This window comes from Daldinia vernicosa (genome assembly GCF_022497035.1).
Source record: "Daldinia vernicosa strain CBS 139.73 unplaced genomic scaffold F5Y00scaffold_26, whole genome shotgun sequence".
In the NCBI taxonomy this organism is placed as follows: Eukaryota; Fungi; Ascomycota; class Sordariomycetes; order Xylariales; family Hypoxylaceae; genus Daldinia; species Daldinia vernicosa.
In genome coordinates, this window is record NW_025953942.1 from 60,024 (window position 1) to 86,845 (window position 26,822).

Genomic DNA, 26,822 nt, shown 5'->3' on the forward strand with positions numbered 1-26,822 from the left:
GTTGTTATAGAATACCTAGACTTACTAGATCGAGCAGCATCCTTCCTCGCGGAAGTAGTATTCCCCTATTCTCGGGTGGGGTCTGGCAAAAGACGGGAGGGAGCGGAAAACGGTGTCATTGGTGGTGTACGATGGGATCGTATTCCTCTCGAATTTCGGCAATTATGAAGGCTCTCTCTCTTTTCTTTTTTGTTCTATCACCACTTACGACATGCTCGCGCAGGACGCATGCAGAATGGCCAGGGGTTCAAATTTCCAATAGGTAGGGCTATAAGGTCAGAGGCATCCAAGTCAGGGGATGTACAACATCACTCGTTCTTGTTTTACCCAGTCTCATTTTGTTTTTCTGTATGGGTCCGTGGGGGCTGTCGATCTTTTTAGCCATGATGAAGAAACTCAACCAATCGTTCGTCTTATAGATGTTATACATAGATGCAATAGCTAGATCTGAATAAGACTTCCGTATCTATCATATAGGTTACACATCAACTTTCAAATATGACTTGTCAAAATGCATTCCTTCTTGTCCTATGTTCGATTGCTTTTACTATAAGTAGTAGAGTGTCCTCGGTTTTCGGTCCCGTACCCGTTCCGAAAAGGTGAACGAGTCTATATTCAACTACATTTAGCCCACTTTAGCTGTCATGTAAATCATCTCCTCCCCCTCTCCGCCTCCCTTTCACTGCCACTTGTCACTTAACATTGTGGGTCTTTATAAGTCGTCGTTAATATGAAACTCTTACGTACTACTCAATTACTATTTGCTATTTGCTATTTACAGTCTCGAGGGAAACTTGACATACCATACCCACGTCTAAATCAATCGGATCAACTCCACATGATATCAACGTGAATATCATGATAAATCTCCGGCCCCAGATCCAACTAAGTGCCGTAGGCAGACCCGTGCACCTCGCCCCCATGCTACCATGTCAGCCTCCTCTAGTGTAAAAGCTTGACTTCGCCGATCACCACATACCCATAATCCTATACGCTTATCATGCTTTAACCCCGGCTATCTCTATCCGCATCCGATACGATATTACGAGACAGAGACAGACAATTCTAATACTAGACAGCCTCATTGTATATAAGATCAGCGCCTCTTAGTTGTTGGATTACCTCGTGTTTCTATATCGAGCCTTGGTACCGCCATTGGCGTTCCACGGTAATGGCGTCTATCTTGTCCCCGAAAAGCTATCGGCGATAAAATATAGCTGATCATATCTATTCCATCGTTGAAGATAATGCCAAGCTCCTGACACCATCTGCGCCTCGTTGGATGTTCTCTGAATTAAAAGCGCTGTTTCAGGAACAGCTGGCGTTATCTATGTCTTAGTATACTCGACGACTACGGCTAGGCTCTCATTACGTGCAGCCAGAAAGTGGGCGGAATGAAGGGACATTTGAAGGAATAAGATTCAAATCAAGTATCCGAAGGGCACGCGCCGGCTCCTTCATTAAACTCAGATGGCTATCCATCTGCCCATAACTCACATTACAACCGACTACTAGGTAGCTGGACACCTCTCAAACACTTACCCTGGCAGGTCTTGTGGACAATTAAGGGAACTAGATGGGTATCCCATTTTAGCACCGCTGACGGGAACCAAGCGAGGATGCTGTCGACGACTTTAACTCCGTACCGTTACGTGGACGCCATCTCCCAGCTTCCTCGGCTTAGTATGCCATTAGGCGTCTCCCGCCTACCTATCAGGTGATATCATTTCTGCACGGCTTTTGGTATCAACTTTCGAGGCTTTCTATTTTTGGCTGTCTTCAGCGCCGAGGTAAGGAGATGATCCGCGTCGATATTCGTAATGGCGTATGCCTCGTGATAGGATTCGTGGTTGTTATTCGTTAACCTTTGAAGCTACCTAGATTACTTTGGCGGCATGGCCTACACTGTATATACACCCAAAGCTTTTAGTTAAACTAATGTTGTTTCTATTTGCGACCACCATGTAATCCTGCGATCCTAGCCACACGTGTCAAGTAGGCATCCTATATATGAGTTATAAAGAACCGAAGAAGATATCACGATGAGGTGATACTGGCAGGTCCTATTATATTTAACTATGTGCGTGGCATATAGAAAACGGCGAATGGGCGTTGCTTGCTTATATGTACGATAGTATCTATAAACATCTCTAGAAGTTATCCACGTCTCACCTTTTGTGAATGGAAGCACTGCCAGGATTCTAGACGACACAACTAGGGGATGGGTCACTTTAGGTATATATAGCTACGCGTTCCTATAACTTAGATTAAACTTTCTTAAGGAATAACGAAGTTATTTCACGTTTTTTGTATTCACTTGCGATATGGAGTATAATAATTATCTGCCAATTATAACTTCATATAATTATAATGGTATTAAGAATTTAAGATCTAGTTATACTATTCTACTACTATTGTCACGAGACCAAAACGTCAGTAAAGAAGACGATGGAATCCAGAACATCAAGAGCCTTGCAGCTTGCTGCAAGACCTAAATATATACACATCTGAGATACCTGACTCAGGGACTGAGTCATATAAGTGTCTGGTGGAGCCAGACAACTACGTAACTCCTGGCCGTGACAACTATAGACTTGAACCTATGGGTGGAGACCAACATAACTGGCTAGCACCTACAGCGGGTTAGGTACACATAACGAAGTTAAGACCTTACTTAACCTTGCTATTCAGGGCAATGCCAATTTGCCATCATAGCTAGATGTTATATTGTTACTGTATAATTGAAATTTATGCTAGCTAGAGTACCTAAGCACGGTACGCAATGGGTTTCAATTCCACTAAAAAGATAGCGTATCCCGTTGTTCACGATATTACCCCATCTCCCATGATGTCGAAGATTTACTTACACATATATCCCTGTTTGAAATCGTGAATTGTTTAATTGATTTGGTTGGAAAGCGTTGTTCTTTGTAGCGGAGCGGAGCGTAAACTTAGCAAGTGAGAAACGAATTCAAAATAATATTTTTTGATGGTTATCATACACATGTGTACTCCTCTATAAGACTATTCAGGGTAAGGTCACGGGGATGGTGGCTAATTCCTATTACAGCATACCGTATGAATGCCCTTTCTTTTCTCGTCAAGAAGGTAGCATATAAGAGTATATTTCATAGAACAACAGCAGATAACTACCTATAATATCATTGCTGGGTTTAATGACGCTCATTTGAAAAAGGTTATACATACCTTATTACATAATGCGTACCTAAAGTTACGAGTAACTTAACCTTAGGTAGTAGATCTTGATGCGCATACGCTAGATTTAACCTTAATTTTTGCTTTTGCTAGATAACTTTAGATAAGTTCCCGTTTCCTAAATTTAGCAGCCTTGCGAATCTTCTACTTGACATACTATGTAATTAAGGTACCTATTTAATTTGTCCCTTCGCATTTTGGATGAATCTAATACTTAGCTATTTTCCATGGATCCCTCACCGGTACGGATTAAGATGGGCGATAAGGGACCGTACTACTATAGTCAGAAGCTTGGCCTGACGTAAATGGCTTGAACTCGGATAAGTGCATGTTGGTGCGGTACTACGTATAGAAGAAGTCTGGCCATCAATAATTTATCAGCTGGGCGGTACCATCGATGCATGCGTCAATATTCTTTCGTCCACTCTTTAATCTATCAATAGCTAGAATGTAACCATGCCTCCCTCGAACCTTAGCCAGCCACCGTATTATTTAGGGCTTTCATTAATCGTATCCCATCCCATCCCGCGACTATCAAGCACCCATGCATGCATGCAGAAGCATACCCGCTTCCCTCTTGGAGTCTAGCTTCGCTATTATTAACCGGGCCATCACCAGTACAATCCCGGTAGTAGGTAAACGCCACTTTCAATATCGGGGATTTAGCTCCCCTCGATGGTAAATGTTTAGCAGGTAACTCTTTTGAGCTGGTGTTCGCGTCTTACGCCTAACGCATCTCCCTCCCCCACTCTATAGGCAAGACCCTTCTCTACTCACTTCCAGAGCTTCAAGGGGTGAAAGTGAACTTTATTGGTTGTAGCCGGTGAAGGGGATACACCTGCATTTCTAGACGTGCCCATACGGAATATGAAGTAACTATTACGAACAACCTGTGTAATGTAGTAGCACCTACCTATTGCTTACATGTAGGCACAATGACCGTCCGAGATAAGGTACAGCACGTAGATATGTATGTATGTATGTATGTATAGCTGACTTAACCTAGTTAATATATGTTGTATCATGTAACTATACATCGTGTTCTGTTCGCTCATAAATACCTACTAGGAGGTAGTCTTCTATCAGCATTCCAGAATATATTTGGCTCTGACCGCAGTCTACCTCCTCTCCCTATTATACCATTTACTCATTTTGCACCTAAGTTTTCTTTTGCTCTCAAGTCCATATTTGATATCACTTGATAGTTCAAAGCAGCGAGGAGTAAGATGGAACAACAGCAAGCGGGTAGTTCTTCTAACCCGACAACATTACCTACACCTAGGACTGATAGGAGTCCCTCGAGAGATGATATAGGAGGTTCCCAACCTTCACGTCGGGAAGAACCGACAAACCCTCTCGCATCGTCGTCAACCTCACGCCCGGTATCTAGTGAGAGCTCTGGTGTTACTAGGCGAGCAGCCGCGCCACGGTATTTTCACTCGCGAAGGCTCAAGAAGGGAGAAGAAGTAGAGAAGCCTTGGCTCAAAAAAAGGGACCATAGGGAGAAATGGGTCACTATTCTTCCTGTCACGGGGTTCATATTGGGTTTAGGCATATCTGCTTTTCTGGTATGGGATGGGCTACGATCCGTTGCCAAGCATAATTACTGCTTAGTACTTGAAGATAATTTCGCGACCTTCAACGATAACGTATGGACAAAAGAGGTCCAGGTCGGTGGCTTTGGGTAAGGCAAAACTTATCTTGCTGTTATATTTTAGTTGAAACTGACAGCTTATACGTAGCAACGGCGAATTCGAACAGACTACCGGAGGTGATGAGAATGTCTACGTAAACGGCGGTCATCTCTTCATCAAGCCGACTCTTCAAGATGCAAACTTAATCACCAAAGATTCTCTAATCAACCTCATCGAAGATGGAACCTGCACATCCACGCAGCCATCTGATTGCATAGCTGCGACTAATACCACTGTGGGGAATGCAACCATCGTCCCTCCTGTTAAATCTGGTCGTATCCATACCAGGAAAGGCGCAACTATCAAATACGGCCGCGTCGAAGTTACCGCCAAACTTCCCGAGGGAGATTGGCTCTGGCCGGCTATCTGGATGATGCCCGTTAATAATACGTACGGGCCTTGGCCAGCTAGCGGCGAGATCGATATCATGGAGAGCCGAGGGAACAACTATACATACGGTCAAGGCGGCAATGATATCGTGTCGTCGGCTCTGCACTGGGGGCCAGACCCCAACAATGACGCGTGGTGGAAGACTAACGTAAAGCGCAAGGCTTTGCATACAACATACTCTTCCGGTTTTAATACCTTCGGCGTCGAGTGGTCGCAGAAATACCTCTTCACCTATGTCAACTCCCGTCTCCTGCAGGTCCTCTACACTAACTTTGACGAACCCCTCTGGAAACGCGGTGGTTTCCCCGAGGCCACCAGCAACGGCTCACGTCTAGTGGACTCGTGGTCGCGCACGGGACGCTTCAGCACCCCATTCGACCAGGAATTCTACCTGATATTGAACGTTGCCGTTGGTGGCACCAACGGTTGGTTCGAGGATGCACAGAGCGGTAAGCCGTGGATCGACAATAATCCTAACACCAAGAAGGACTTTTGGAACGCACAGAGCTCGTGGTTGCCGACCTGGACCAGCCCGGCGATGGAAGTAAGCAAGGTTATCATGTGGCAACAGTGCGACGGGAATGAGGAGTTGTAATTGGGTAAATGTTCGTAGTTTTTCAGGTTTCTAAGTAGGAGAGGGCTTGGAAAGATAAGCGCACCCGAGATTTCTTGGACTTACAGATAGACTTACAGATACATTAGTTGTAATATTCATATAGCGAGTACGTACATAGATGTCACAATGCATCAGGTTAATCTAATAGGAGGCTTCATGGCGGCTTTGCGATTACAGATGCTTTGTCTAGGTACTTGATAATGCTTTCCCAGTCGTGTCAAGCTGCGTCTTAGCTTCTAAGAACCCACCCTGTCTACGGCAGATACCGTTGTGGGTGTTCAGTTGATCGACACTAACCCCTGAGCTACCACGTTTCTTAGCTACTGTCTTAGGTGCTCAAGTCTCGGCTGGTTCAGCCGCAATTTTCGAACATGCGCCTAGAACATCTACTGCGCTTTAATATAGATAACGTCATCAGAGTGCCATTCCCCTATATAGCTGAGAACGATAAATCCGGAAGCGTATCTTACTGGCGTTAGCTAGGGGATGAAGTTAAAGTATTACCTTAACTACATGTAGAACTTCATTTCGACTCCAAAACACTTATTTACATCTTACCCAGGTACAGAAGGTAAGTAAGTATTTGATAGGTGCCTACCTCTAAACAGGCAGTTAAGCTTTGGAGAATATATGGGTTAAGGTAGATGGGTAGCCAACAGGAGACGACGTGGCTTGCTGCGGTGCAACGCTCCATAACTTCAGCGATGATCAATAGTTTAATGGTAAATACCCGGGCTACCGAGATAAAAAGCCACCCTTACCCTTATTCAACCTCTCTAAGATTTAAATTTGCTAGATATAGCGATATATACGCTTCGAAGTGCGCAATAGAAAACATAGGTACGTAAGCAATAACATAAGCAATATCTAAAGTATATAGCTAATATGATCTATCAGAATGATTATTCATTTCGTATATGCATCATATAGATAATCCCAAAGTAGCTATCACGGTCCGGCCTAACTACCTCCCTTTCTAGAAGTCAGCTTCATGGCACAAACTTAATAGTTCTAAACGCCGTGGCTATCTACCAAGCATTTCGATGCAACCCACGCGACATGAATCGGACCGTAACTTACAGCTTCGCTACGCATCTGGGTTACAGATAGGCGATATACTTGGGTGCGCTCGCCTATTAGAGGGACAGCTATCGCAAAGTCCGTATGCAGTTCTGCGCCGAGAATACGAGAATGATGACAGCACCACTTGCAGTATGCATGGGTCTCGACTGCGCGCCAATCACATCGCGCCTTTTCGCTTTCAACCGAAATCGTAACCATCATGACAACGTGCCTCATCACACAGCAGTTCATATACATCGGCCGGCCGTCTCGATTTGGAAGAAGCTAGAGCTTGATTTTGCGTCCCCATTGGAAAATGCGCTTCTTATGCCCGTAGGGTACGAGCAGGTCATATCTGCCAGAACTGCATATGCCAGCCACAACGGCCCAGACTCCCGACCCAGCTCATCATCAATATATTGCCTCGCACAGCGCACTTTGGCTTGCCTAGATCCCCTCTGTTCTTGCTAAGAAACATCCGCCACCTCGCCTTATCTCCCCGATGTTATCCGAATCGAGTTCCTCTTGTGGCACCGGTGCTTTCGAGCTTCAATTCACATGGTAGGTGTATTGTAGTTGCCAAAGTCTCGGCCCGAAGGTATCTGTATTCGCTGTAAGCGTACCTAAGTTGATAGTTCATTCAATGGTTGCTATCTAGGTAGATACCTAACCGCTTAGGTACCTACATAACCTCTACCTAATATCTTGGAACGAGCCGGGGGGATACTCTCCTATCGCTAACTCCTAGGTACCATGTAGGTATGTAGTATTAGAAAAGGTTCGTGGCTATCAGGATGTAGCATCAGAAAACTGCAGTCAGCTCCGGTCCGGTCCTTTAGTATAATAAGTCGGAAGTTGTAGTTGCCCCTTTACCTGTCCATCACCACGGTCGAGTAGAACTAAGTGGTACTGAAAGCGATTCACGCATCCATCCCCTCGGCTTCTAGAACCATTGGGCCTCTATTTCTGTCGTTCGCCGTTATTTGCGGCTGAAGACTAGCAGCAGCCATTGATTATATTATATGTAAGTATGTATTTATCTACTCGCGGCCTGTAACCGCACACCAGCTTTTGGGGCAACTTGCTCGGACCGCAAGCCACTTCTCATACTATTTAAGTCGTACTGACAAATAGAGTTTCTCGTTAATACATATAGCAGTCTTATCTTGTCTTTCCGAAGTCTCGAGTGAAGGTTTACGCCGGCTCAAATATCTTTATTTCGCCTACTCGCCTTCGTGTCCCCCCTTTTTTAGTTCTTATGATATGCTGGCATCGACCGTCTCTCGTTAGCCTACCACTTAGCCTCCATCTAGAGGCCCTGCTATCTGGATAACGCTCGAAGGCTAGCTTTTCTTAGCGGCTTTACGAGCGTAGCTGCTTGAATTATTTACTATCGTAAGTTCCCTATGCTTCGTCACTGTTACAGTCAAGCTTCTTCTCACGCCGGGGCTTCAACCTGAATGGCTTCGCAACGTAACTATACTACGGTTACTATTAATCGCCATCGTTTCTATTCCTCTTACTGATTACCACGATGCTAACATGCTCGTTCCTCGCCCCACAGACGCTCCTTTTATCTTGCCGGGCTTGCGGAATCGGCTTGATTCTACGAGGGTGGCCCGTGTAGTTAGGCTTCTTTCGTTCGTTTAGTTCAGTACTAGGGTCCTATGCTGAAAAGAAAATCTTCAGCATGGGCTTGCCAAGCTATTTTAAAGCCAAGCGGCCGACAGACGAAAGAAGACCGCCTCAGTTGGGGAGTAGGGGGTTTTTAGCAGAGAAAGTCCTCAAGGGGCTGATAAATCCGAATGATTTCACCGCTCCTACTGCGCCGCCTGATCATGGCTCGTCAAGAAATTCGATTTCCGGGCGCTCTACGCGATCTACGACTGGTTTGGTTTTTACGAAGGATATAAAGCATGAGGTGATGGTAAATTATATATATCAGCAACAGTGTTCGCATCTATGGGTTAGCGATGGCAGCGGTGATTTGGAAGGAGTTCTCCTCCGTAAGTCTAGGGGGGTTTACCTAACTTGTCCGTCTTCGTTGACGGATTCAACTATTGCGATGGCTTGCGCCGCTCTTAACGTTGAGGTAACGCTTCATTTCTAACGTCTAATTCAGGGTCGTTCTTGCTAAATAATCTATAGTGCGCCATGACTGTTAACTCCAGGGTTATCAAGACATTCCTCTCGTGGTCTCCCGGCGCTACGGATGTGCCGTTGACGAACGGCCTTCGAATTCAAATTATGCCGTCTATTGACGAGCTATCAAGAGCAAGAAAGCACCAGTTTGCAGCTTTCTTAGCAGCGGAATCGTTGCTAGTCGTCTGGGACGATGATGCGTTTAATCTCGTTAAACGAGCTCAAGCCATCGAGTCGGAGTTGATGGAGTTAGTCTGGCAACGTAGCGAGACCAGCGACGACGACGGAGAAAAAAATCCAAAGTATTTTTCCGAAGAAATCGAACTAGACGAGGAGAGCGGCCAAATCGATCCCGAAAAGAGGCCGGTACACCTATTAAACACGTACCTCGTTTCTAGCGTCGTATTGCTTATTACTATTACCCTGGGCGCGGCTTGGAGACAGCTTGCCATTGAAGTTTCGGTCGACGACAGCTTCGCACGGTTAGGTCTGGTGGCTCTACTCCCGATTCAGGTTTTCTTCTCCCTGTTCTTCGCCCAGGTCCTCGTCGGATGCATGGCGCAGATGTTTGGGCCTATCCGCCAGCTTACAATCAACTCCAAATACTATTCCGCCCGGCCGCCTACCCGACTGGCAACTGTAACTTTACCACATGTTGTAAGTGTATACCCTTTGGCAATTGCACCGTTTCTAGGTAACAACACCATATCATCGTGGCCGTTGGATGCTGTCTTAACCCAGCATGGGTACCTTTCTGGATGTATCGATGCTAACGTCTTAACTTGATATCCACGATAGACCGTACAATGTCCAGTCTACAAAGAAGGCCTCGCAGGTGTCATTCAACCCACCGTTAGATCGATACAACGTGCCATCAGTACATACGAGCTGCAAGGTGGCTCTGCAAACTTGTTTATTAACGACGACGGTTTGCAGCTTATCCCCGAGGAGGAGCGAATGGCTCGTATCGACTTCTACGCCAGCCATAGCATAGGCTGGGTTGCCCGTCCTAAACACGGCGAAAACGGCTTCCTGCGCCGCGGCAAGTTCAAAAAAGCTTCCAATATGAACTTCGCGCTTATGATCACTTGCAAAGTGGAGGATAAGCTAGCACTGTACAACCGCGGCCCCGAATGGTCACAGATAGACGAGGCTTTCGCCTACGAGCAAGCATTAAAAGAGGTTCTCGAAGAGGACGGCAGGGCTTGGGCTGATGGTAACATTCGTGTCGGCGACTATATTCTCCTTAGTAAGTTCCCTCTCCTGATCGCTTTAGAATGCTGGTAACGACCTAACAAGACTGACTATAACTACAGTCGACTCCGATACGCGTGTTCCATCCGATTGTCTTCTAGATGCCGTTTCGGAGATGGAACAGTCTCTCGACGTTGGCATCATGCAGTTCTCTTCCGGTGTTATGCAGGTCGTCCACACGTACTTTGAGAACAGCATTACATTCTTCACGAATCTTATATATAGCGCGATTAGGTATACGGTCTCTAACGGCGACGTTGCTCCCTTCGTCGGCCATAACGCTGTGTTGCGGTGGAGTGCAATTCAGCAGGTTTCGTACCAAGACGAAGACGGTTACGAGAAGTTCTGGTCCGAATCGCATGTCTCTGAAGACTTTGACATGTCCCTTCGCCTACAGTGCCGCGGGTATATCATTCGCCTTGCTGCATGGGCTGGAGAGGGCTTTAAAGAAGGCGTTTCTCTGACCGTTTATGATGAGTTGGCCCGATGGGAGAAATATGCATACGGCTGCAACGAATTACTCTTCCATCCTCTTCGGCAGTGGATTTGGAAGGGCCCCTTTACACCTTTGTTTCTCCAATTCCTCCGTTCCAACGTCCGCTTGACGTCCAAGATCACGATCCTCTCATACATCGGTACGTATTATGCCATCGGTGCAGCATGGATCATGACGTCGGTCAACTATTTCATCATGGGTTGGTTCAACGGGTACCTGGACAAGTACTATATCGATTCTTGGAAAGTCTGGTTCTCCATCATTATCGTCTTCAACGGCCTCGGCAACATAGGTCTAGCTGTTATGCGATATCGTATGGGAGAAAGGTCCCTTGCGTATGCCCTGTATGAAAACTTCAAGTGGACGTTCCTTCTGGCCATCTTTTTAGGAGGGTTATCTCTCCATATAAGCCAAGCCTTATTGTGCCACATGTTCGAAATCGACATGAGCTGGGGCGCGACGTCGAAAGAGGCAGAGTTTTCGAATTTTTTTATCGAAGTTCCGAAGGTCATAAAGAAATTTAAATACTCTATGCTCTTCTCGCTACTTTTCCTTGTGGGAATGGTCATCGTAGCCGTCGCGCCCTTCGTCCCGAGCAATTGGCGCATTACAGATTTCGTCGCCATCTTACCTATGGCGACCGTCGCAAGCAGTCACTTTCTTCTGCCTCTTGCACTCAACCCTGCGCTCATGACCTTTTCATGGTAGCCGGGTATTATATATGTAAATATGTATATATGCATATATTTTTTATAATTTTTATCATTCTTGGGTAGGTACCTTAGGTTAGGTAATTATTAATATTTCCGACAGGAAAGGTCAAGACTAATTAATAGAAGGAGGTTGGGGTTATCCGCATTCGAATTGAATAGAACAATAGGATTTATTCCCCTACCGAAATTGTTAAAAGGCCGTGGCGTGTTGGTGAATTTGAAAACTGATTCTCATGAATCACTCGGTTAGACGCGATCTGGGCACCAAGAGTCCAAGACTTCCCGAGGGTAATAGTGTAATACCTAGACATAAATCTAGACACACACTAGATGGGTTACAAGAGCAAGACTTTTGAGCCTCTGGTTTAGTTTTGCATGAACGTGTTTGATTCATTGGAGCCTCGGACATATGTACATATATAAGAGGTACCTAGGTACGCATAAACAAACAAGACCTAAGCCGGATCTATTGGTGCAAGTCCAATTCCGCTAACTGTACGTAGCCGAAGGGATACATGCATCTAGATTCTAGGATGTATTTAGTTACCTCTTATTGTCCGGTATATAATTTTGCCTTCTATGTTGGAAATAAATGCCTTCTATGCTGGAAATAAATGTACTTACGTCATCTCTTAGGGGTTAAATGAAATTATCGGGAAGTCCACGTATACACTACCTTATAGACAACAGTCACTATTCGCCATTAATTGTTCCCAGACTTACAGTATCGAGTCCCTCTGAACAAATACGAAAAAAAAAGGAGATAGAATTAGCATGAGCTGTGTTACTATATTAGGTATTTTATCCCTCGGCGCTACGAGCCGACCGCCTTAATTAGTTTAGTCAATGCCGATCAACTAATCCTTGATGAGTATAGCGTCGAACGGAACCCGTTGCAGATCGGTAAAGACCCCCTGGTTCCTTGCTAGTACCTTATCCAGCTTATCTAATATTTGACACGTGGGCCCGGGTTGCTTGGCTTAGCCGCCCAGCTACCTTGGCTTCAATTGGTGGCTTTAAATTGATTTTGACTGGTTAGCGAAGCCCCCTTTTCTCCTGGCGGGACTCTCATGGAAATTAGGTAGGTACCTAGTTACCTCCTTAGGTACCTCAGGTACCTCCTAACCCTAAGGTGCATGTATTCTCTTTCGACCTTTCACAACATCACGCGTCCTCATGGAAATAAAGGAGGACAGGTTTGAATAAGGGGCTTTCTATGCTTTTTTCTTGCCATCGTCCATCCGTTCATTCACTTATCCAATCCAACCTCTGTCACTCATTAATACCTCTTATCAATTAGTACCAATAATTTAAAAAATTGCGCACCAAACACTCCTTCATCACTCTGCTGTCAACGTCAACCACTTGAAACAACACCCACGATCCTTACTCCTTACCTACCTAATCGGCAAATCGGCATTATAACTTATATAACCTATATATCATCTTTGCTATCTAATACCTAACTCGATCTATCATCACCGCTTCAAATCTAGAAACCGGTCTACTTACCACTGGAGACTATGCGGTCGACGAGATAGTCCCGTAGTAGGTTGCAGCAATTTATAGAGTTATCTACTCACGACCCCTTGGCTGGTATAACGGGGTCACCACATTCGTTTGGCATCAATACTACCTTTTACTAGGTAGCTGACTTATTCGACTATATTGCTTCACTGCTTAATTATCACGACCCGAGGCCCAGCCCTCGATCATCTATCACGATGCCGGCTAAATCATATTTGATGCTAGCCGCCGCGCTATTCTCTTCCGTGTTCGTATCTCCTGTCGCCGCTCAGCTATACACCGATTGCAATCCTTTGAATGCGACCTGCCCATCGGACCCGGCTCTCGGGACAAGTCATATGTTCAACTTCAATGCTACACCACCGGAAAATGTGTTCAATTTGACTGCCGGAACCGTCGAATACGATGCTGATACAGGAGCTGCCTTCACAATGCGCAAGAAAGGAGATTCGGTAACCCTGACCTCGAATTTTTATTTCTTCTTTGGAAAAACAGAAGTGCTCTTAAAAGCAGCATCCGGTACTGGTGTGATCAGCTCCATTGTTTGGTCTTCCGATGTTCTCGACGAGGTCGATTGGGAATTCAAGGGAGGGAATTCAACCCACGCGTTTTCTAACTACTTCGGAAAAGGAAGGCAAGACTGGCAAAACGGAGGAGATCATCCCGTCACAGGCGGGGTGCTGGACGATTATCACAACTACACTTGCGTGTGGACCAAGGAAAAACTAGAGTGGTGGCTAGACGGCGTACTCACCCGTACGCTATTACCCAAGAATGCCAATAACACAGACAACTACCCCCAAACGCCGATGAAGCTCAGTCTCGGTATTTGGGCCGGTGGTGATCCGGACGCGTCTCAGGGAACTATTGATTGGGCTGGTGGACTTGTGGATTACTCCGAACCGCACACGATGTACGTGAAGAGTGCTTTTGTCGAAGACTACTCTTCCGGCAAGGAGTATACCTACAGCGACCATAGTGGGACTTGGGAGAGTATTAAGATTACGAGGTAGGTCTGCTCTCTAGGCGGGAATATGTCCTTGTGTGTCACGACTGGTTTAGGCTAACTTGACACAATTTAGCGGCAACTCCACGGCGTATGAGAATATCAACAAGGTACCAGAGAAGTCACTTTCTGAGAAATGGAATGAGCTCCCTTCTAGCACCAAAGCTGGCGTTTATGCCGCTGCAGGTGGAGTTGGCGCTATTCTTTTGGCCGGTTTGATCTTCTATTATTTCAAGCAGAGACGTCGTGGTCAGCAAGAGGCTGCTCTTGCGGCTCAGCAACTTGAACAAGAACGTGTAGAGATGGAGAGGTTCAAGAGGGGAGGGGGAGATCCTGACGCACTCGCTTTCGACGGGGCCGAATACAATTCCAAGAGCGGAATGGCTGCTACGCCGTACGGCATGTCGGATTCACCTCCGGGAAGTTCTGCCGGTGCACCAGAAAAAACTTGGGATCCGACAGGCTCAAGTGGCGCTGCTGCCATGCCACTACTTCGTGACGATACGATGAATAATTACAGAGATAATCCAGGTTCAGGCCCGGCTCCTCAAATTCCGGCCCCAACTTCTACATCTCCGGTCAACCGTAGTTTTTCCCCCTCTAACGCACCTGGGCAAACGGGATCTCCGGGAGCCCGATGATAGGGCTGGATTATAATGGCTAGACGAGGTGGACTTTAATATTTGCTGTCGCTGGGTTTACAAGGATGGGAAGCTGACTAGGTAGGTAGATAAATAGATCTGGTGGGGATAATTGCGAGATATTTGCGTCGAGAACTCGGACAAAAGAGTTGGGAATATGCTGTGGCAAAAGAGATATTCCCTTTTCGGCTGGCTACGATAGGATCATGGATGCTATTTAATCTTTCAATACCCCAATAATTGGATATACTGACATCTATGTAAAATTTACATGACATGAAAGACCACATTTCTGTAATTCTAGTCTATGCTAAAACGCAATCGCCTTAATTGTCATTTGGGTGATACACTATCGAGTCTCCTATCTAGTCGATTTCACGAACGACATTAGAATCCCCAGGTACTATACGGAAGATGAATCAAAGGTGAGTATCACTGGGAATCCTGAAACTTATAACTAGGCACCTAAGGTGTTCCGGGTTCGTCTAATATGTAATAATACACTCAAAGATAGCACGAGAAGCAAGTACGAAGATATCTCCCCAACGGTTCCAGTTTAAAAGAGGTAATTGGATTATCCTATATAGTACGCACGAGCGGTTTACTCGTCAGGTAACCAAGCCCCATCCCCTTTTACTCTGTGCTCTTAATGCCCCCCCTTACACGCTCACCTAACCCGGTCTTCTCTGCATACAAACTTCTCGATTTTGGTCATCCCCATCCCATCTATTTACAAGCTTGCCAGCTGACGTGCACCTGCTGGGTAAAGGCGACCGTAGCGTCGTCGTCGGAGATCTGGCCCGAGGCGCTCGCGTTGCTCGACGTCAGCGCAATGCGGTTGTTGACGTTGAGAATACCGCTGGCGCCGCAGGGAGACCAGATGACGGATGCCGTTGGCACTTGGTCCTGCTTGGTGTATACCTGGCCGTCGGCCCAGATCCCGCCTCCGTCGATCGAGGTCCTCGTGGTGGTCTAATGTGTGTGTGTGAGCGAGATTGCTAAAATCTAGGATGTGGTAGCAGCGGAATCAGGGGTAGAATATATACTTACGGTAGCGGCGGCGTCCTGGGAGAAGTAGTAAGTCGAGTAAAAGGTACCGGTGACGCCGGTTTCGAGCTGGGCGTATCCGTGGTAAGTAGACTCGACGATGGCGAACTGGAATCCTCCAGGGTACTTGAGGTTCAAGTGGAGCTGGCAGTTCTTGGACTTATCCGCCGGCGTGGTGCCAGGTCCGGTGTAGACCTGGAAAGCATCGAACCCGAAGGTGATAACCTAGATGATCGGTTAGTAATAGGTAGGGTTTTCTTTATCCAGAGAGAGTTGAAATTATCACATTTCGGTCGGCAGAGAGGTCAGAAGTCACAGTTCCCTGGGGGCACCCGTTTCCACTGGCGGAAGCGCTGATGATGCTAATCTCATCTGGCTTAGGGGTATCAGTTCCGCCGATAATACCGATGGGGGTGGCCGCGGCGAGGACCGGAGTAAGTAGAGCAACGAAGGATCGCATGATGATTGTTTACCTAGGTAGGTAAAAGGGGCTTATATTGGGGCTTCGATGGACGAGTAGATTGAAACTACCTAGATAAGGAGAATCTGCTGGATTGTGCTGATACGGAAAAGATCTACTTCATCGTGGGATAAGGTCGTATATTTATAGCCTTTCCATCGTCATCCTCAGCACGCTATCGAGCTTTAACCCTGGAGCCTAGGCCGATGGTTAGAACTCGTCTTCCGACTAGCACGGAGACAGGCTCCAGCAGCCTAAGGCGATCTAGACAACATGATGGGAAGTCGTGAGAAATCGTAAGAAGACGCGCTGATTAATTTCGGGAATAGAATGCGAACCTAGACCTCGCGATCCAGGAGCTCGACCCTAGCCATGGACCTTCCAGCCTCATCCATAAATTTACGGTTGAATTGATGATCAAGGAAGAATAGATGAAATCAAATTAATACTAGGAAGCCTAGCTGTTATACTGTTATAGCTACTCCGCTGGTTCGGGACGGATTTCTTTTTATAGAAGCGTCAGCGAATCTAAACCCCTGACTGATGCTAGAAGCCAAACCACATGATGATGCGGGACTGAAACGACTCACCATCCAACTATACGGAATTCGATTCGAAACCGCGGGTAGGGTAAGAATGATGGAGGCTCCAGAAACAAGATGCTGGGTATATGCAATTTAGACCGCATGGGAATCTAGGTCCCGACGAACGGGCGAGGCGCTTTCATGGAGCCACTGTGCGTCCGGACAGAGACATGGCTAGTGATACTATTTCGAGTCAGAACAGGGTATTGATAGATTACCTAGGCTTCATTAACGATAGCGTGAATGCATCATAAACGACTGTAATAAATGCTGAAGCTCATTTACGTCAGACGGAAGAGCTAATACCTACCTACGTAATGAATGAGTCGCTCGTAATATTGCCTAGTTGGGACAGGTGAAAATGCAAGAGACCTTAGAATAGAAAGGATAGGTAATAGTACAGGTAGACAATTATAGTATCAGAGCGTCTCGAACGTAGACCAAACGATTTTATGTCGAGGCATCGGACCGTCAACCGCCAGGCCTAACTCTTCTTAGGACCATCCGAATTGAAAGGATATATAGGTACCTAAACAAGAACTAACAACGCTCGACGGATCCAAAACGGGGAGATCGTGACGAGCCTAGCGAATCCAGAAGGACATATCGACAGCGAGAACCGGGCGACTCCGTCAGCAAGCTTTGGCTAGAACGCTCGAGTCGCGTAGGACTTCGATCGTAAGCAATAGGAAAATCTCCCTATTTGGTCTTTCAAGCCTCTTTAACCTCTTTAGCCGCGTTGGCGAGCGCCAGGGGAGAAGGGGAAAAAAGGAAGAAAAAGAAATGCGCGCTAAGCCCAAGAACACACATACACATACATGCCGCTTACACGTGTTGTCCAAGGATGAATTGAGATGAAATGGGCCCGTATTTTCCTTTGTCGTAGTTCCAGCCGGTTCCGAAATGCTTCTCTCCCGACGATGGGACTGGAACTGGGAAAAAAGGTCGTCTCGCGGGCTAGACCGTCTTACTCGACGAGCAATGCTCTCGACGACGTGCTCGAGTCCGAACTTCCCAGATCACGGCTCGCACGGTCGTATAGACAGACGTATTTACTGCATGGTCTGGACTGTCAAGCTGAAGTTGTCTCGACCACCTGACGTGATACATGTAACGATACCGAAGACGACGTGGGGACGTTGTAGGTGGTATTGCTTCGTAGCACTCGCCATTCAGTAACCGAGATGTGGTTGGCGGTTAATATAATAAATTCCCCTCATGGCCTCATGGGCACCACGCCAGTAAGGTCCTTCATTAGCTCGTTTCGATGGTCGGAGCTATCAATGTTGCATTTACACCCCGCCGAGGGGCTAGAAGCTATTTCGCGAAGTAGGTAAAGCGTACGACAGACGTCGCGCCACCAAAAGGACACAAGAGTAAATCTCTTCACTGCATGCTTCCTTTCTTCAAGCGACTTGGAGCACACATAGAGAGTGTCTGTTAACATCGAAAACTTACCTTGTATGGTCAGCGATGACTTTCACGATCTTGCCGTCAAGCATACCCGAACTATTTACATACCGCACGAACGATAGCTCATAAATAACCATAATTCATAGGATTCTAGGTCAGTGTCAATTAAAATAGTCTCTTAATCGAGAAAGGAGGATAGTTGATGGTTACGAAGCTGACAATTTCTTACCTTAGGAAAATATAAATCATTATAACGTTAACCTCAAGGAGACTTTATTTTCATACTATGGGCCTATACATGATACACCAACAGTAGCGACTAAGAGGCTCATAAAGCATTTGTAGCATTGGATTTTTCGATGACAGTACTATACTTACGCTTATCCGATAATGACCATGTTCAACTCCAGAGTGCTACCTTACATATTTACTCATTCACGCTCCCACCTCTTTTAATATTCCTTCTAGATTTATGCTCTTAGGCCGCTCAATGGGTAGACCAAGAGCACGGTCCCAAATGAGTTGAGCGAGGGGTCCCAATCCTCTGCTAACACCGAATGTTGCAGTGTAATAAAGGGTCTCATGGAAGCCGTAGTGGTGGAACAAAACGCCACTGCTCGAGTCGACGTTGGGGTAGGGGTTCTTGGTCTTTCCGTGTTCAGTTAAAACTTGAGGAGCGATTTCGCTATTGGCCTTGACGAGCTTGAATACAGGGTCATTGGCAATCGCAGGGCGACTGGCAGCGTAATCCATCAGCGCTTCGAAGCGGGGATCGGGCTTGCGAAGGACAGCATGCCCATAACCTGGAATGACTCGACCGCTGTTGAGTGTTGACCATAGGTAGTCTTGAACATCCTTCTCGGAGTAATTCTCCGGGATGTTTTCTTTCATCTGGATAATCCACCGTAATACCTCCTGCGCGGCGAGTCTGTGAGGTGTCGCTGATTAGGTCTCGCATAGCGGTCATATAATGATTAGAGGACTTACCCGTGTAAAGGCCCGGCCAAACCTTGGAGGCCTGCGCTGTAACTCAGAAACGGATCGCTCAGGGCGCTCCCAACAAGGTGAGTAGCATGAGCCGAGACGTTTCCGCCTTCGTGATCTCCATGAAGGGCAAGGTATAATCTTAGTAAGTCCTGGAAGTCTTCGTTCTCTTTTCCACCCTTGCCTAGCATAGAGGCAAAGTTATAGGACCAGTCCTGTTCGGGGTCAACATCGCCAGGTAATGCACCACCGTCGCGGTAGGAATTCTGATATATTTTGGCCGCGATCGTAGGTAGCTTGGCGAGCAGACTAATGACATCGTCGAATGTAGGCTCCCAGTAGTCGGCCTTGTTCAAACCTTGCTCGTACGCTTTCGCGAATTTCGAAGTATAATTCAGAGCGCTAACCGCAATAGCGAACTGAGTCATGGGATGTAGGTCTCGAGGAAAACTATCAAGTAGCTTATTTACGAAATCAGGAAGCCGAGCCTGCTCGGCGAGTTCACGCGACAGTTGGCGGACCTGACCAACCGACGGCACTTTACCGGTTAAGAGGAGCCAAAACATGGCTTCCGGGAGCATTTCAGTACCCGTCTTGCCTTTGGGTAACTCCTTTTGGCAATCCTTTATCGTTCGGCCATGAAATCGAATCCCCTCATTCGCATCCAGTACAGAGCCTTCCCAGACCATTGCCTTCAACCCCCTGTGTCAGAGTTAGCCCTTTGAAATTAGCATATAGTGCCGGCATTGACAATACCTCATGCCACCAATCGTGTTCTCAACCTTAACCTCACCGATAACCTTGGATCCATGGGCCTTGACTTTCTTGAGAAGCTCCCGTTTGGCGGGGATGACTTCTTTTAGAGTCTCCTTTAAGTCGGGCTCGGACGAGGAAGAGTACGACCTAACCGTGGGGAGGACTATCGCCGGGGCGGCTCGCGGCTATTTACAACCCAAGTTAGCTAAACCTAGGCGAAACAAGGGCTATATATATCTATATCTGCATATATAGAGACTTGCGTCTGCCTTTCTAATTAACTACTTACTCTTAAAGCCCCTAGCGCTCTCGTCGTTGTTCTAATATTCATAGCCATATTCAAACGAGGCGGGCGAGGTAGCTAGAATAGACGTAGGAGGAATGATTAAATAAGGTAGGTATATATATGTGATCGAACAATATATAAATTGTTCTCAAGTAGGATATGCTAGATTTCTAAGGCCAATTCTCTAAAACGCCGACGCAAGTCAGAAGAAGTAAGTTGTCAATGGCAAAGAGGAAATATAAACATATGGCAACAAGACGGAAAGAAAAGTGACAAGAAAGCACGTCGGGCCTTCTCTCTTAAACTCCAACCGTTGAGAGAAGATGATCTGATGTGGGGGAAGGTCCAGGTGAAGTACTTCTAACACTTACGACCTGCCTATTAAGTATTGTACCTGCTGTAGCTAGGTGAATTAGGTACCTACATTAGCATTCAGGTATTGTACTTCAATTTCACTTCTCCAGACTGCAGCAGGACAACCCCTCCCCGCATAACCGAGGAAACCCGTCCGTTGACCCCATTTGCCCACTGCCCGTTGCTTACAATTGTTCACTCCGGGACGATGTCACATTCACGGGCAAACAAAATAAAATATAGAATGCTAGGATGCACGTAGGGTAACGATGTACAAATGTACCTAACATATAAGCAGCCAACATGTAACCGCATGTAGATAACCGACCTCGAATCCCTAGGATCAACCAACCACTTGACGGTTCCTTAACTCTTGAATCTGGGATAACCGATATCTCGGCTCGGGGTCTTGCGGGCATATTCTTCATGGAGTCTATTCGTAGAAGAGAATACTAAAATAAGTCAATTGGCCAATAAAATAACAGGCGCCTAACCCCTTATTCTTACATGTACATAGATATAATGTATTTGGGTGGATTATTGATGACCTCACCTGAAGCAAACAATTAGAAGCCGCGGCTTACCGTATAGGAGATAGCCGCTTTTATTAGGTACATGTTGTTAGGTATACGTATTTTACCTCCACTTTCAAAAAATATACCCCATGGAGGTATCCGCTCTACATATAAGGTTCCGCCCCCATGACCCAGGTACCCATCCAGCATTAGACCGAGACCGGTAAGAGAGAGCCCTCTTAGGTAAGTTGGGGTTAACGGGCATTTGTTCGACCGCGGGGAAAGATAGTTCGGCTGCTATCGGCCAAACCTGGGATTTGTTAATCCCAAGGCCAATTCTACAATCTTTCGGTTAGAGCTTCAACATCTTAATCGTCACCTTTGCAGGTACATATAGAAATGAGGTTTTTTCCCTCTTCCCGTCTTTTAATCGTATCCCTTGTATATACTGTTGTTTAGTGACCCCTTAGACTCCAATTGTCAACTTGCAGCAGATAACCGCCGCGATGCTTCGTCGGATGGTGATTCGAGCTCCTCGAAGAGCTACGCTCCCTCCCCATAATTCGGTCCGTATCGCTTCAACAAAGTGCTTCTCTTCTACGGTTGCAAGAATGTCGTTACCTCCCGTCGATCCTCCCGTATCAACAGTCCTCCATTCCGACTCGTTCCAACTTCTACCAGAGGCTAAGAAATCTGGCGCAGCAGAAGATGCCCTCTACGAGCAGCAGATTAAAGATGTCGAGGCATGGTGGGCATCGCCTCGATACGAGGGTATTAAGAGGCCATATACCCCCGCCGATGTCGTATCAAAACGAGGATCACAGCTTCAAAACTATCCCAGCTCCGTAATGGCAAGGAAACTTTTCAATCTGATCAAGGAGAGGGAAGCAAAGGGGGAGCCGATACACACAAGTATGCTTACTCGTTCATATAACTTATTCATGTGTCGAACATCACAAATTAACCCTTCTCGACTCGGTGAACAGTGGGAGCGATCGATCCTGTACAGATGACGCAACAAGCGCCGCATCAAGAAGTACTCTATATTTCCGGATGGGCCTGCTCCTCAGTCCTTACCAGTACAAACGAGGTGTCGCCGGATTTTGGCGATTATCCTTATAACACGGTGCCAAACCAGGTTCAACGTCTCGCGAAGGCGCAGTCAATGCATGATCGAAAGCAATGGGATTTGCGGCGGAAGATGACCCCGGAAGCCCGGAAGGAAACGCCGTATATCGACTATCTCCGCCCTATCGTCGCAGATGGTGATACGGGACACGGCGGATTAAGCGCGGTACTAAAGCTTGCTAAGCTATTCGCCGAAAATGGCGCTGCTGCTGTTCACTTCGAGGATCAGCTGCACGGCGGTAAGAAGTGCGGCCATTTAGCGGGCAAAGTTCTGGTACCTGTAGGAGAGCATATCAACCGGCTCAACGCTGCCCGCTTCCAATGGGATGTTATGGGCTCGGAAAACCTTGTCATCGCACGTACCGATTCGGAAAGCGGGAAGCTTATATCTAGCGCGATCGACGTGAGAGACCACGAGTTAATTCTCGGCGTTGCGGAGGAGGGTATTGCGCCTCTCGCAGAGACGCTTCAGGAGATGGAGGCTGCAGGCGCGCCAGGTTCGGAAATAGACGCATTTGAAGCCGAATGGGTAAAGAAGACGCGGCTGGTGACATTTGACGAGGCCGCCGTCGAACAACTGAAATCTCAAGGAATAGCTCAAGACAAGATAGACTCATACCTAAGAGCTGTCGAGGCAAACGCAAACATGGGCATAACGAAACGCCGTGAGATGGCGAACCAGTACGCCAACAAACCTATCGTCTTTAATTGGGATATCCCCCGCACCCGAGAGGGATATTATCACTATCGCGCGGGCATGAAAGCCGCCACGAAGCGAGCTCTCGCATTCGCGCCTTACGCCGATCTCCTCTGGGTCGAAACCGGCGATCCAAACGTCGAGGTGGCAACCAAGCTCGGCCGCACGGTAAGGCAAGCATTTCCCGGCAAGGGCCTAGTCTACAATCTATCGCCCTCGTTCAACTGGATGGCCCACGGGTTCACCGACGCCAAGCTCAAATCCTTCATCTGGGACATCGCCAAGGAGGGCTTCGTCCTGCAACTAATCTCGTTGGCGGGCCTGCACAGTACCGCTACCATCACGAACGAGCTCGCTAAAGAGTACAAGAAGGACGGCATGTTGGCTTACGTTAATCTCGTGCAGCGTCGCGAGAAGGAACTTGGCTGCGACGTTTTGACGCATCAGAAGTGGAGCGGCGCGAGTTATATCGACGGAATTCTAGGCGCCATTCAAAGCGGGAGCAGTGCGAGCAAGAGCATGGGAGAGGGGAATACGGAAGGGCAATTTCACTAGAGTACTGCTCTCGTCTGGGATTCCCTTTGCTTAGGTGTTTTATATGTTGATCATTCGCATTGCAGCGATGGAGTCTAGGCATCCTCTTTTGTCCATCCTTTATTTGACTGGCGGATTGTATGGTTGGTCACGCATAGACAGGCGGTTTCGTTGGTTTTTAAAATATCTTTAGTTACGTTAGGTAGGTAGGGGCTAGGTAGGAGACGTAAACCATATAGCCAAAGGAGCATATTCGATTAAGGTAACTAGGTTGGGTAGAAGCTCACCCTAATGGTGACATAACATACTCACTTTCTTCCTTATTATGAGCATTTCGAACCTCCCCCTCCAATCATAGCTCGTTTTTCAACGCATTATTCGTAGGGGCAGGTAGAGGTGGTCCCTCCGGTGTGACGTACGCCTTGCTCATGCCGCCGTCTACCACCATCTCGTGGCCGTTAACAAAGCCAGCGTCATCAGAGGCCAAGAACAGCACAGCTTGGGCTTGTTCTATAGCCTCGCCAAACCTTCCAGCCGGGAAATGGATCTCGCGCCGCATTCGCTTCGGCACGTCGTCTCCGAGCCAATCCTGTAGCAGCGGCGTGTTCAAGGGCGCCGGGCACAAGCTGTTGAAGCGGAAACCTTCGCGAGCGTGCACAATAGCTAGCTCGCGCGTCAGGGCTAGGACGGCTCCCTTGGACGCGGTATACGCTAGCTGCGGGGTCGCAGAGCCGACGAGGGCGACGACGGACGCGGTGTTTATGATGCTGCCCTTGGTCTTCTTGTTGCGCCGCAGGGAGAGCACCGCGTGCTTGCACCCGTACCATACGCCCTTCACGTTAATCGACATGGTGAGATCCCATATCTCCTCGGGCGTACCGACCGCGTCGTCGTCTCGGGCGTGCATGATACCCGCATTGTTGAAGATGACGTCTAGCCCGCCCCACGAGTCCAAATATTCTACCGTCGCCTTTACGTCGTCTTCCTTGGACACGTCGCAGATCTAATAAAGGAGGGTAAGGCGCCTATGTTAGTCTACGATGCTGAAACTAACTACCGCTACATCGCGGCCTGGAGTATAGTATTGTGTAGGTACTGATGATGGAAGAGAGGCACGATGGTAGCGACGACATACTCTTGTTTCCACTCGGCCGGCTTGCGGTACCAGCTGCAAGACCTTGGCTTTGGCTTTCTCCAACGCCGGGCCAGAGATATCGACTATTAGAACATTGGCACCTTCTTTTGCAAAGAGGATTGATGTTTCGAGACCAATTCCGCTATATTAGGTAGATAATTTGCGTCAGTCCCTAGGTTAGGTACCTTACTTAAGTCTATGACTTGTATGTATGATAGGAATTACATACCCAGCACCTCCCGTGATTATGGCATTCTTACCAGCAAGACGACCTTTGCTCTCAGATGCCATTTTGACTACTTACTACCCCAACTTGTCGTACTTTTAATAATAGGGGATCTCGTTTGAACGGCGAAGAAGAGGGGTTTACCGCGCGGGATATAGAACGCAATTAACAATTAACACCAGGACTTGAGGTTGAAGGTAGAATTGAATCGATCCGCTCGGAATATTTCGCAAAAGTCTATCAGCTGTTTCCAGGTTATCAGCTATCTCAAAAGAGGCCAATATTAGATACCGTCCGTTATCACTAGGCCGGTAGTCCACTATAGTCTAGGTTATACTCGTACTGTATGTTGACCTATAGGCTGGCTATAGATCGTACTGTATGTATCTGTCCGGTCTAATTTTGGAGGGGCGCTCCGTAACATAACCCCTCTCCTTCCGACAACGGCGGCATATTAGTGATGTTAGTGATAAGACTATATTTCTTATCACGAACAGCCCGGTATAAACCTCGAAAGTTACATTATTATGTATATATGGAATATAATATTGTTCCCACCTCCAATTGAAGTCATGTATGTATGTATGTACCCTTATTACTTACCTGGGTCTTACATTAATATCTTGCAGGCCAGGCCCCTCTCTACAAACACATAGTACAAACACATAGCATCAGGGGTGCTTACTATGTAGCTTGAGGGCTGTGATCGGCATCCATTTTGGTATAATCTCATAATATACACTACAGTCCAAGTCCACTTCGTTCACTTTTTTACGCTTTATATTGGCACTAAATGTAAGACTCGAGGGCTAAATGGGTCTGTTAGTACTGCTTGACGTGGATTTGACTGATTGGATAATAGTCACGAGGGCTTTTGGGTGATAAACAAAGACTTTCTGATGAGATATCGTGGCTGACAGGTAACTCGCTTCGACCTTTCCGCCTTAACACTATTCATTACTTTTAAGTTGAGAAGACTCCCTCCGACATATGCAGTGAGCAGTCGGGTATTGGATTACTCCAGATAGAATACCTATGGAACTCGAAGCTTAGTGATATGCTACAGTGCGTCCTCATTAGTGCCTTAACTGAGTCCGAGTTTAGATGGCGGCCCGCTGGAACCCGTTTGGATATGCCACGGATATGTCACTTTCGTCGTATCCTAAGAAAGGCGGGAGCCGTCGAAGGTCACATCTGTTTCCGCCATATCCCGCAGAGGTATCGAGGTATCCGAGAAGATGATCGTAAGTAAGGCGTATTTAACATGCACTCCACACCGATACGTCTACGTTTTTCGGGATACTGTTGGTGAATTCTTGGTTCATGATTCGTGCGGAGTTTCCACAATTAGTATATCTTGTTACTTTCAAGCGGTGAGTTGATGACTACCTATGTAACACTTGTCCATTCCATCGGGTCGGGTCCGTGGTTGGTGATATTGAGTCATCATGTCGATAATAGATTGAACCACGCGGCCGGGTAGGAATGTCGGAAAACGCTTAATGCAATTCAGGGCCAAGAATATCGTGGCCGCCAGTCAGCATTCGTCGAGAATCGGCCTGGCGTGTGTGATATTGCACTATGCTTCAAGTATACCGAAGAGATGCTTATAGGACATCTAGGACATCTAAGCGGATTGTTAGTAGCAATTTACTGCTCTGCATACTCTAAGTTAGGACGTCGAGTCCTGTTATATGTTGACATACATATTATTGGCCTTGGATCAAGGATCGCTCGAGGAAGGGCGGGAAGTCTGAATAGGTTCGGACGTACAGCGAGATGTCAGCTGACAGACTTATACAAGGTATGTAGATGAGCACAAGATGAAAATCACGCAACTCGACCTCGATCAAGCTCAATCGATTGGGTTGAATTTTATGAATTTCCGACGATAGGATAGAAAATGGCGGGTGGTTATACCGGTAGACGGGGCAATAGACGGGGCA

General features: G+C 47.0%; 7 protein-coding genes across 7 annotated transcripts; 4 read left to right on the forward strand and 3 right to left on the reverse strand.

Annotated features, from left to right (window-relative positions):
* Nucleotides 1–4,442: 4,442 nt before the first annotated feature.
* F5Y00DRAFT_270135 (glycoside hydrolase family 16 protein) lies at nucleotides 4,443–6,020 on the forward strand (the record flags this gene model as incomplete). The annotated part of the gene is made up of 2 exons (XM_048012569.1): nucleotides 4,443–4,900; nucleotides 4,959–6,020. The coding sequence occupies 2 exons, from the start codon at nucleotides 4,443–4,445 to the stop codon at nucleotides 5,893–5,895; spliced, it is 1,395 nt and encodes a 464-aa protein (XP_047864324.1). The 3' UTR covers nucleotides 5,896–6,020.
* Nucleotides 6,021–8,668: 2,648 nt separating this feature from the next.
* F5Y00DRAFT_270137 (glycosyl transferase family group 2-domain-containing protein) lies at nucleotides 8,669–11,578 on the forward strand (the record flags this gene model as incomplete). The annotated part of the gene is made up of 4 exons (XM_048012570.1): nucleotides 8,669–9,070; nucleotides 9,127–9,777; nucleotides 9,919–10,369; nucleotides 10,437–11,578. The coding sequence occupies 4 exons, from the start codon at nucleotides 8,669–8,671 to the stop codon at nucleotides 11,576–11,578; spliced, it is 2,646 nt and encodes an 881-aa protein (XP_047864325.1).
* Nucleotides 11,579–12,741: 1,163 nt separating this feature from the next.
* F5Y00DRAFT_238269 (glycoside hydrolase family 16 protein) lies at nucleotides 12,742–15,320 on the forward strand. The gene is made up of 3 exons (XM_048007936.1): nucleotides 12,742–14,119; nucleotides 14,193–15,182; nucleotides 15,268–15,320. The coding sequence occupies exons 1-2, from the start codon at nucleotides 13,308–13,310 to the stop codon at nucleotides 14,755–14,757; spliced, it is 1,377 nt and encodes a 458-aa protein (XP_047864326.1). The 5' UTR covers nucleotides 12,742–13,307; the 3' UTR covers nucleotides 14,758–15,182; nucleotides 15,268–15,320.
* Nucleotides 15,321–15,483: 163 nt separating this feature from the next.
* On the reverse strand, nucleotides 15,484–16,264 carry F5Y00DRAFT_262490 (uncharacterized protein; the record flags this gene model as incomplete). Its single annotated transcript, XM_048011389.1, has 3 exons — nucleotides 15,484–15,729; nucleotides 15,808–16,029; nucleotides 16,091–16,264. The coding sequence occupies 3 exons, from the start codon at nucleotides 16,262–16,264 to the stop codon at nucleotides 15,484–15,486; spliced, it is 642 nt and encodes a 213-aa protein (XP_047864327.1).
* Nucleotides 16,265–18,509: 2,245 nt separating this feature from the next.
* Nucleotides 18,510–20,743, reverse strand: F5Y00DRAFT_238270 (citrate synthase). The gene is made up of 4 exons (XM_048007937.1): nucleotides 20,291–20,743; nucleotides 20,002–20,186; nucleotides 19,249–19,947; nucleotides 18,510–19,189 (listed from the first exon to the last, which is right to left on the reverse strand). Exons 1-4 carry the CDS (start codon nucleotides 20,336–20,338, stop codon nucleotides 18,697–18,699), a joined length of 1,425 nt encoding a protein of 474 aa, XP_047864328.1. The 5' UTR covers nucleotides 20,339–20,743; the 3' UTR covers nucleotides 18,510–18,696.
* A 1,024-nt stretch (nucleotides 20,744–21,767) lies between these two features.
* F5Y00DRAFT_262492 (isocitrate lyase) lies at nucleotides 21,768–23,536 on the forward strand (the record flags this gene model as incomplete). The annotated part of the gene is made up of 2 exons (XM_048011390.1): nucleotides 21,768–22,068; nucleotides 22,143–23,536. The coding sequence occupies 2 exons, from the start codon at nucleotides 21,768–21,770 to the stop codon at nucleotides 23,534–23,536; spliced, it is 1,695 nt and encodes a 564-aa protein (XP_047864329.1).
* A 103-nt stretch (nucleotides 23,537–23,639) lies between these two features.
* F5Y00DRAFT_85329 (NAD(P)-binding protein) lies at nucleotides 23,640–25,091 on the reverse strand. Its single transcript, XM_048014247.1, has 4 exons — nucleotides 24,880–25,091; nucleotides 24,651–24,792; nucleotides 23,828–24,518; nucleotides 23,640–23,702 (listed from the first exon to the last, which is right to left on the reverse strand). Exons 1-3 carry the CDS (start codon nucleotides 24,939–24,941, stop codon nucleotides 23,868–23,870), a joined length of 855 nt encoding a protein of 284 aa, XP_047864330.1. The 5' UTR covers nucleotides 24,942–25,091; the 3' UTR covers nucleotides 23,640–23,702; nucleotides 23,828–23,867.
* Between the last annotated feature and the right edge of the window lie 1,731 nt (nucleotides 25,092–26,822).